Source organism: Hibiscus syriacus, unplaced genomic scaffold (assembly GCF_006381635.1).
Source record: "Hibiscus syriacus cultivar Baekdansim isolate YM2019G1 unplaced genomic scaffold, ASM638163v2 tig00110505_pilon, whole genome shotgun sequence".
Classification (NCBI taxonomy): domain Eukaryota; kingdom Viridiplantae; phylum Streptophyta; class Magnoliopsida; order Malvales; family Malvaceae; genus Hibiscus; species Hibiscus syriacus.
Window position 1 is genome coordinate 3,649,360 of NW_024062765.1, and position 10,442 is coordinate 3,659,801.

Here is a 10,442-nt window from a genome sequence, read left to right on the forward strand (position 1 = left end):
GTGGTGATTGTTTCCCATATTTTGAGAATCCGCCTCATTCTTTATTTTTAAAAATAGAAGTAATTAATTTTATAAGAAAAATATTTATAATTATAATGAATGTTTACAACTAGAATATAAATAAATATATAGTTAGGATATTCTTATATAATCATTGATACAAGAAATTAGAAACCTAAGAATATATAAATACCATATAAGGAAAATGTGAAAAAATCATCCAAAAAATTCGAATAAAAGTTATATACAAACAAATCTAATTATCACGGTAAACGAATCACAATATGAGATTAAACTACTAAAGACCACTAACAGATGCAAATTATACTAAACATCATGAGAAAACTATTTACGAATGCAGACTACGTATTCAAATCAGTTTGAGTGTCCAAAACATGGAAGATCAATAGGATAACAAATGAACGATATCTTGATCAGTCGCGATGATCCCAAATCCAACCATGAGAAAAGTAAAATACAAGAAAATCAAATGACCGAAAAAAAAATAGAAAATGTGTAAAAAAACAGAGAAAAAGAGTCATAAAGATAAAAAAATCATGTCATAAAAAAAATGTGTCTTAAATACAGAAAAAATTTACTATAAAGACAAAGTTATTAGAAACAAAAGAAAAATAAAGATGTGAGATAAAAATTTTAAAAAATATTAGCAACGACAACCAACACCAAAATTTATGAAAAGTGCTTGGCAACTAAAGATGAGAATGAAAACAACAATAGGCGGATTGAGAATCGGCCTCATTCCTAAGTATGCATGTAGAAGCAATGGTACATATATTTATCACTGTTTTTCCTTTCCCAAATGTTAATGCGTAGAATTCTCCATAATAATTGTTATTTTGCATTAGGGAATATATGTCAAGTATGAACTGATGCATGAGAAAAGAGAGGGGGAAAAAGAGAGAAATAAGAGACATCCCCACATCCCCTGATATTATTATTAGATGCAAGGTCATGGTCATTCCTTAGTGTACCCTTCCCATTTTCATCACCTTTGTCTTTTTGCTCCATTCCATCCCCATCCATTAAATGCTCTCTGCCTTCCCCTTCCATTTTCTCACTGATCATCTTGCTTTTCACCTTCTCTTTATCCAATTAGGGTTTCCCCCATCCCTCTTTGGCAGCAGCAATAAAATCTTCTGGGGTTGTTTAGGTTTATTTATCAGCAGTTTTCCACTGCCCAAGGCTGCCCTTGTCTTGGTAGGAGAGCAAACCAACATCCTCCTCAAACACACACAGCTCATTCATTTAAGGGGAAAAGGTACTCCCTTTTTTATTCCTCTGATCATAAACCACAGATCCAAGTTTAGTGTACATTTATATATGTCTTGCTGCTGCTTTCTTCATTTTTGTTTTTGTTTTTGTTTTGTTGGCAAGGCAAGCTAAGCGAAATAGCTAATAGCTAAAGGCTCTAGTTTTAGGGCTTTGCTTATGTTCAAATATACCTTAAATATACCTATGAAAGGTTTAATCTTGTCTTCGTTAATTTTTGCACTTCTCAGATCAGATCCCATCCTTCATTGGATTGCTGGAAAGGATCCTATGGCTTTACAGCTACTCATGCAACCAAATTTGCAGTACTACAAGTTAATTATGGATATTATATGTAAAAGAAAAGACAAACTTAGGAACCAAAATTAATGGTGGAAGGCACAGATCCTTGTGTTGATCATGAAGGTCCAGTTCTTGAATTGAACCTTCTTTTTTCCCTCTAAACGTACAAGAACTTAGCAAAGAAGGAACAGAAAAGGAAGGCAGCTATGTCTGCGTAAAATAAATCAGTGATAATTAATGTTCAAAGAGTTAAGAGCTTATGTGTAGTTGCTTTGCATGTATTTTCAAAAGGTTCTCCTGTTGTTTGTCTCTGAGAGTGTCAGAAAGGCGGCCTTATGATTTTCTTTTCTTTTAAATTTCAAAAGTTTTGGACTAATTTCCTTTGGTAAATCAGCTGGTTAGATTGTAGCGATACTGAATCATACACAAGATACGTTCAGGAAAACCATAGTAACTATAGACAGATTCTTGAAGAGTGAACCCCAACCCCAAGTTCATTACGAAAAAGAAAGGAAAAAACTGAAAATATCATGAAAAAAATACATAAGTGTAAATGATAATATAGTGTCTCAAAAGTCAAAACCTTTTCAGAATGCTACTATTAAAGAACTAAAAAAATATGTGCTGACGAAAACTGGTTCTTGTTGATCTATACACAGCAGTGAAAATGGCTTCTTCCAGCTCTTACAATTCACCCTGTGCTGCCTGCAAATTATTGAGGAGGAAATGCTTGCCGGGATGCATCTTTGCACCTTACTTTCCACCGGAGGAGCCCCAAAAATTTGTGAATGTTCACAAGATCTTTGGAGCGAGCAACGTGACCAAGCTCCTCAACGAGCTCCTCCCTCACCAAAGAGAGGACGCGGTGAACTCCCTCGCCTATGAAGCTGAGGCGAGAGTAAGAGATCCAGTTTACGGTTGCGTTGGAGCCATCACATTCCTGCAGAGACAAGTCCAAAGGCTACAGAAAGAACTTGACACAGCTAATGCCGACTTGATCCGCTTCGCCTGCAACGACATCCCCACAGCCTTGCCTCAAGCACCGGGGACAAGCTCATTTCAACCCCTCACTCCCCGTACCAGGCTACCCGAGTTTAACAGAAGGAATATTGGCAATGAAGGAGGAGGATTCTATCAGGTCCCCAGTGCTCTTCCTTATTCTTTCCCTTGGAACGATGCCTCTTCAGTTGATATCAACGATGGAGGAGGAGAAGGCGGTATGTAAACAGCCAAGACAATTCCAGAGCGTATTATGCTCCATTTAGGGTTTCCTATATCGAGACATATGGAGTGTTTCTTTTACATTTTTAAGTGAAGGTTTGATCTATGGCTAGCCTCTATCTTCAGGACTTTCCTATGTCCGAGCTAGAGACGTCGCTTAGCTTCTCTAGTGTTCATTGTTTGTCTTGGTCATGGTGGGAGCAGTGAGACTCTATTGTTGTCCTGCTAATACCGGGGGTTTTAAAGTCTGCAATCTGCATTGTACTATATATATTTATGTGGTGTGGTAATTTGAACCTAAATAAGGGTAATATAAGCCATATATATATATATTTATATATATGGCAGTTAAGCCTTTGGTTGCGTCATTTGTGCAGAAGTAGCTCTAGGCATGGATGCATGTGGAGCTGCTCTTCCCTTTCTGTCATTGTTATGCTTAAAGAATAAATGAAATGAAATAGTTTTAAGTGTTAAGGTCCAACTTTAAAGAGGATTCTCTTACCTTTCTACTTTGTTCTTGAGGACCACCGGGTTTACTTTCTCTCCGGATTTTATTCACTAAGTACTCATTCATCGCCGCAGGTCTCAAATGTCCATAATTCAACCCCAAGTTGGAAGAAGAAACTAACCATTATTTTCTCCTGTACATGGATTCGAGTTTGATGCAGTGTATGTACATGAATCTGTACATGTTTTATCATATAACATCATCTAATTCATTGATACATGTTTTTAACATATGCCGGCTGACTTTCCTGCAATAGCATGTACTTTTCTTAATATTAAAATGACATATACCTACGTATATAGAGCAGTTGGTGACGCAGCTTTTTTTTTCTGCTTTTTGATTAATCTTATTAAAACCTAATTAAACTTCAACTAGCTAGGTTTGTAGTAAAAAAGGAAGGGAAAGGGGCGCTGTGAGTTCCACTAGTTCTTTCCTAGCTGGTGAGACCCAGCAGCTATAGCTCCACACCTCCCATTTCCATGGCGACAGGTGTTTCAAACAGTGAGTGAGTCACAGTTACTGTCGTCATTGGATTCCATATGAAAAAGCATTATTTTTCTTCTTGTTTGCACGGAGAAGGATTTCTTTCAGCTTTTCTTTCACCAGCCATTATTTCACTATTAAGAACTAGGATTCCCCCAACATTTACTACACTAAAACAGTATGTTCTCATAGACAAAAGCCCTCAACACTCTCTCTCTCATAATTTTGTTTTCTTCCTGTATATATTTGTATGGAAACAGATCTCTAAAGCCACAGGGAAGAAAACCAGAAACGTAGGAAGCTTAGGGTTTTTAGTTTTTACAGAACAACAATACATGCACCATAAGATTCTAGGTTTTTGAGAGGTCAGCAACAGGAAATCGAAAGCATATGTCGTTATCAAAATTATATAAGCCATGCTCTTAAAAACGGAAAGGTAGGGGTCTCCACTTTTTTTCTCAGGATTAACTAAGTTGTTGTTTTCAACATTTAGACAGAATTAATTAAGGTTTAAAGTGTCTTGACTTTGGAAAATTTCCTTAATTTCTTCGGCTGTCTAATTCATTTCATTCACAGCCACACGCTTGGATTCATTAAAAACACGACGATTGATCGATCATCACAATCATTATCTCTGTTACTCCCACTTTTTGTCATCTCTCTCTCTCTCTCCCTCTCTCCTCTTAAAACTTTTAAGAACATATTTTATTACTACTATAATGCATCTGTATATCTACAGACACATGAAGATGATAAGATACTATACTAATGCAGAAAAACTTAAGAGTGTCCTCCTCTCATGTGTTTTTGGATCTCTATCATTCACTCATATGGGGTCTGGCAGTTCACGTCCTTTGTCCTCCAATTCATCGCCTCCACTATTTTTAGTCTTTTGGCCTCATTTTAAGCATCACCATGTTATACTATTATGATTTACGAAGAAATAGTAAGTAATAATAAGATGACTAATTGGAGAAATGAGTGCGATAGTTGGACCTGTGGTGGTACTGTTGTGTTTCAGAAGGTACTGAGATCAGTATGGCTTTTTTTTCTTCTTTTTTCTCTTCTGAAGTTGAAGTTTATTGGGAGTAAAGCTTATCTGCGGCTGAGCTGAAGAATGAAAAAGTGATTACTGAATCGAGAATCCATCAAAAACCTTACCCCATCAATCTCTCTGCAAAACGTTAAAAAAAAAGAAGCAAAGAGCAGGTGAAAGATGACAGTGGATTTAAAAATTGGGAAAGGACAAAGAAATACAGGGTGTGCGGGACCAATTGATGAAGCCAACAGCGTATGCCCCCCCCCCCTAATCCACAGAAGGAACTCTTACAGATGTTGTTTCCGGACGGGGAGGGTCTCATCATTTGTATCTTTTAGGTTGGATGTTCTTGATTTTCCAAGACACTGAGCATTTGTTGGGATTTGGGAATCTGGGTTTTGCTCTTCTTTCCCTTCCTGCATTGCACTGCCCCATGGAGATTGTATGTTTTTTCCAGGTTACTGAACACATTTTGGATTTCGGAACATGGGTTTTCGCTCTTCAATCACCTGCTGAATTTGTCTTCCAGGTTTCTAAATTGTTAGAGATTACTCCAATGACACATTATTAAAAAAATTACACAATTTCATACAGGGTAATTATTCATTATCAGTAGATTTATCACGGTTAAATCACTTGTAATATACGTGATAATAAGAATATATAATTCCTCGCTCCTTCAGTAGTTTAACAACAGTAACCAATGTCTCCAGCGGCATCGCTGCTGTGACAAAAGATGGCCAGTTGTTTCGTTCTTCTTTAGGATCTTAGGGATCCTTGAATTTTAGATTATTTGTTAGCTAGATTATAAAATTGTAATTATAATCACTTTTTAAACCAAATTGAAAATATTTATTTATAAACTCTTTAATAATATTTATTTTATTCAGCGATGATTTATTTATGGGTAAAGTACACAAATGGTCCATTGATTATAACATATTGTTTTATTGAATCACTGATTATTAAAAGTTATAAAATAGTTCCTGGACTACAGGTGTTACTTTCTTGAGTCCCTCGACTATTAAAAGTTACAAAACGATCACTTAACTATTTATTATGTTCTAAACTCGTCCTATTTCATTAAAAAAATTGTGTTGTTTTAAGATGAACTTTAACATGTTGATTAAGATATGATAAAATATGAAATCATAATCTCAAACGACTATCATATCTCGGTTAGCATGTTAACGTCCAGCTCAGAAGATCGTTAATTTTTTAACGAAAAATTATTAGTTTAGAACATAATGAATATTCAAGTGGTCATTTTGTAATTTTTAATAGTCGAGGACTCAACAAAACAATATCTATAGTTGGAGGATTATTTTATATTTTTTAATATTAGATGGAGTCAACAAAATAGTACGATATAGTCGGGGACTATTTGTGTATTTACCCTTTGTTTATAAATCTCATATTTACAAGTGTTTATTATTGTATCACTGATAAATCTTTGATGGAATGTAAAAGACAACGCACAAGCTTCCAATAAATCCATTTTCAACAAATCATCGAGAATAAAGAGATATTGGCCGCCGTTTGTAAGAGATCACTTTCTGAATTCTTTTAGTTTATAATTAACTCAACGATGGAATTAATTAAAAATATATGCTTCATTAATTACTTCATAACCCATTAATTTATACATTATTTTAATTTTAATTAATATTATATTAGTTTTTGTCTACACAAATTTTCGAGTTAAACTAAATAATTCAGTGGCCGAATTAAAGTATGAGCGGGGTCTTAATTTTTAATTTAATGATACTTAAAATTCTGTAAATTAAATACTAAATTAATTAATTTTTATTTCTTAAAATTTTTTAAAAATTAAATAATCTAATTCTTTCTAATATTTAATTATGGTTCTGAAATAATTCATTTCCCTCTCGAAAAGTAAAACTATGTTCTTTTAAAAAAAATGTAAATTTAAACTTTGAATCTAACATAAAAAAATGGAAGATTTTAAAAAATCTGTCGGGGGTCAACCCTTATTAATATGAAGGGTAAAGTATATAAATGATCCTTCGACTATAGGATACTATTTTATTGAATCCTTCAACTATTAAAAGTTATAAAATGATCACTCGCTTATTCGTTACGTTCCAAACTCATTATTTTCCGTTAAAAAATTAACAGTCATCTAAGTTGGATGTTAACATGCTGACTGAGATATGATAGTCGTTTGAGATTATGAGATCAAATTTTATCATATTTCAGTCAGCAGGTTAACATCAAACTCAAACTACCATCAATTTTGTAATAGAAAATGACGAGTTTGAAACATAATAAATAGTTAGGTGACTATTTTGTAACTTTAATAGTCGAGAGATTCAACAAAAGCAACTCCCTATAAAGGAGTGATTATTTTGTAACTTTTAATAGTCGGGAGACTCAAAAAAGCAACTCCCTATAAACGAGTGATTATTTTGTAACTTTTAATAGTTGGGAGACTCAAAATAATATCTTATAGTTGGGGGACCATTTGTATTATTTACCCTAATATTAATCATGTTGCTCGCATGGCATCTTTTGTTTGAACCTCACCTGCATTAGAGTTTCTTAATTAAAAAGAAGGCTTGAGAATGTTAAAAGTTTTACTATAGTTTTAAAAAAATTAAACTTAATTAAAAAAATAATTAAGTCAAAGCACGAGGAATTTGAGACACGGCGCATACAAAAGATACGTATATGGGTAACTTTGGTTTTTGTACATTTCTTTATTCTTTAGTTTGCACATAAATTATTTGGTATATTAAAAAGCTGAAAAATGTAATGATGATGGTCTCATACATATTATAACTAAATACAAACGAGATTATGAGGGTTTAAAGAATTGTTCTTCTGCCTGATTAATTCTATTAAAACCTTCAAATATTTATATAATTTTACTTTATATATTGATAATATTTTTCCGTATTCTCAAATTTTATAAATTTAATCTTTCGAAATTTCATAAATTTATTCTCCTAGTATAAAATTATGTATATGTACATGCCGTTGAGTATTAATTATGATTGAGAATGCTGTTTGGAGGAGTGACTTTATATATGAGGGTAAGGACTTGATACATAATTAACTAAACTAGTATTGGTTAATCATAAGAGAGCACAAAGTGTTGATTCCTCTTTTCGTTGGCATTACATCTCATGTCCCTCAATTATTAGTAAAATTATAAATGGGCAATTGAATTTAAAAAAATTATAAACGAATCACTCAATTGATTGATTGTTACAAATATACCATTTTTCGCTAAGTATATAACATATTTAATGTTTTGGGTACAGTTGAGTGATCTGATTGTAATTAAAAAATAATATTCGTTTCATTTTTAACAATAAAATGATATGCTTGTAACACTAGAATAATTAAGTGACTTGTTTATAATTTTTAAAATTAATGACTCACTTTTAACTTTCCTAATAATTGAATGACTTGATGTATAATTTACTTTTTTTCCTCCATCGACAGAACCATTCTTTTTAAGATGCAGATCAAGGAGAGGCTGGAGGAGAAATCAGCCCTCTAAAATTCTAAAATTTTTATATGATATAAATATTTTTTATTTTATTCTTTTTAATATAAAATTATGTATATTGGAACCGGGAGGACAAAAAAAATCAAATCATTTATACGTCGCACCCGGAAATCCAAAGTCATGCATCAATTGATTGCAAACAAAATAAACACCCCAACAAAAGCATCATTCAACATGCAAAAGTAGTGTTAACAAAACCAGGCCCAACCGCCCAAGTTCTTTGGTTAGGATGGACATATGCCATGTTACAAATGGGTAGCAAGTAGCAATTGGACTCTTACCTTAGGGTTTATTGATTACTGACATATATCGATTTTTCTAAAAAAATAAATATATTACTTAATGTTGTATTTATATACAAGTGATTATTTTCAAAATAAATGTAATATATAAAAAGTAAATGAAACAACTTTCTAAATATACAATTGTATATTACTTAATGTAATATATACAATTATTTTTAAGTGATTTTTTCTAAATGAGTTGGAATTGTTTCGAATGAAATTTGTGGTTTGTGTGGGGAAGAGAATGATTCAGAAGATCACTTATTTGCCGAGTGTCATTCTTGTAATGTTTGGCAGGGGATCACGAGGACCTGCAGCTTTTAACTGAGATACATAAGTTGAAGTAGATTGTGTTTTGGGCAACTAAGCATTTAAGAGGTAGGTTGCTTATTGTTCGTATTTTGAAGTTTGTTTGGACTAGTTTTTTGTAGAGCATATGAGAAGAATGTAACTTTAGACAGTTTAAGAGTGATATTCATTCAGGTGATGTCATAATTGAGCATATGAAGAATATAGTTCGTATCAAGCTAAATAATACTTGTATAGATAATGGTGATAATGTGAATAACAGGCTATGTGTTGAGTGGGGCTTTTTTAATTGAGGCTGCCTTCTGGTTATCTATTGTAGTTTGACTACATTCTATTTATTGAAATTCTTGATTTATCCCAATATATATATACAATTATAATTATAAAATAATAAATTCACATGATATGACTACAATCCTTGATCAATACAATATATAAATGAAAGTAACAATTAATATTTATGTATAATTATAACGAGTCTTACTATTACGTAAATAGTTGGGCAGTCAGACACTGGTAATCAAACAATTAATACTTGATCAAGAGAAGATTGGACAGTATATTTTCGGATTGAAAAATATAAAACCAGATGAGAATGGAATGGCAGAACACACAAAAAAAAAAAAAAACATTCATGCAGACCACATTACAGTCTATCAAACAACTGTCACCCAACTCCACGCGTCACCCCCTTCGTTCCCTCAAATTCACTACTCATCAACTCATCCCCTAACTCTTCGATCTCGGTGACAACCAATAAAAAACAAACAAAACCAACCTCTAAAGCCATGGCTGAGCATCGGCAACTCCACCGAACAGATAACATGAAGAATCGCTTCCATGAAAATGGTCCCTCCACTTCAAAAGTTCTTACAATTGTCACCCTCCTCCCTATCGGTGCCACCCTTCTCTTTCTATCTGGTTTGAGCTTTATTGGATCCCTCACAGCCCTTGCTATCGCGGCGCCAATTTTCCTGATTTTCAGCCCTGTTTTGGTCCCTGCTGCTCTTCTCATTGCCGGTTCAGTAGCCGGGTTCTTGACATCCGGAGCTTTTGGGATCACCGGACTTTCATCCTTGTCCTGGATTGCGAATTTTCTTCGTGGAAGGAGGGGCTTTGTGTCTCAAAAGCTGCAGATGAAGTGGCTGACGCCGGACACGGCAGCGAATATGGGCCAGAAGGTCCAGAGTGGGAGCCAAGAAGGAGGAAAGATCCGTGAGAATCTTGGCAAGACACAAGATGGTGGAAATACGTCTGTGGATTGAGGTTTTACTTTCCTCTTGTACCAGTCGGCTGATTCATGTAATACTATGTGTCTGTGTTTAACTGTTTATGTCCTTGTGCTACTTGCTTTAAGTGGCCGTAACTTGTAAGCGGCACTCTGTTTTTAAATAAATTGCATTTCGTTTTCAATTTCTGGGTTTCCAACTGCAGTAGCTATGTAGCTCATCTTGTTCTGGTGTACAATTCCAGAAGAAACATTCATAA

At 33.9% G+C, this 10,442-nt stretch overlaps 2 protein-coding genes across 3 annotated transcripts; both read left to right on the forward strand.

The window, feature by feature from the left end:
* Positions 1-1,108: 1,108 nt before the first annotated feature.
* LOC120130046 (protein LATERAL ORGAN BOUNDARIES-like) lies at positions 1,109-2,805 on the forward strand. 2 transcript variants are annotated; one of them, XM_039147394.1, is made up of 2 exons: positions 1,109-1,279; positions 2,232-2,805. In XM_039147394.1, exon 2 carries the CDS (start codon positions 2,240-2,242, stop codon positions 2,795-2,797), a length of 558 nt encoding a protein of 185 aa, XP_039003325.1. In that variant the 5' UTR covers positions 1,109-1,279; positions 2,232-2,239; the 3' UTR covers positions 2,798-2,805. The 2 variants fall into 2 exon arrangements, with proteins under 2 accessions (XP_039003325.1, XP_039003326.1); XM_039147395.1 differs by having other exon boundaries at positions 2,235-2,805.
* Positions 2,806-9,541: 6,736 nt separating this feature from the next.
* On the forward strand, positions 9,542-10,341 carry LOC120130048 (oleosin 16.4 kDa-like). The gene has a single exon (XM_039147396.1). The coding sequence runs from the start codon at positions 9,743-9,745 to the stop codon at positions 10,217-10,219; it is 477 nt and encodes a 158-aa protein (XP_039003327.1). The 5' UTR covers positions 9,542-9,742; the 3' UTR covers positions 10,220-10,341.
* Positions 10,342-10,442: the final 101 nt, after the last annotated feature.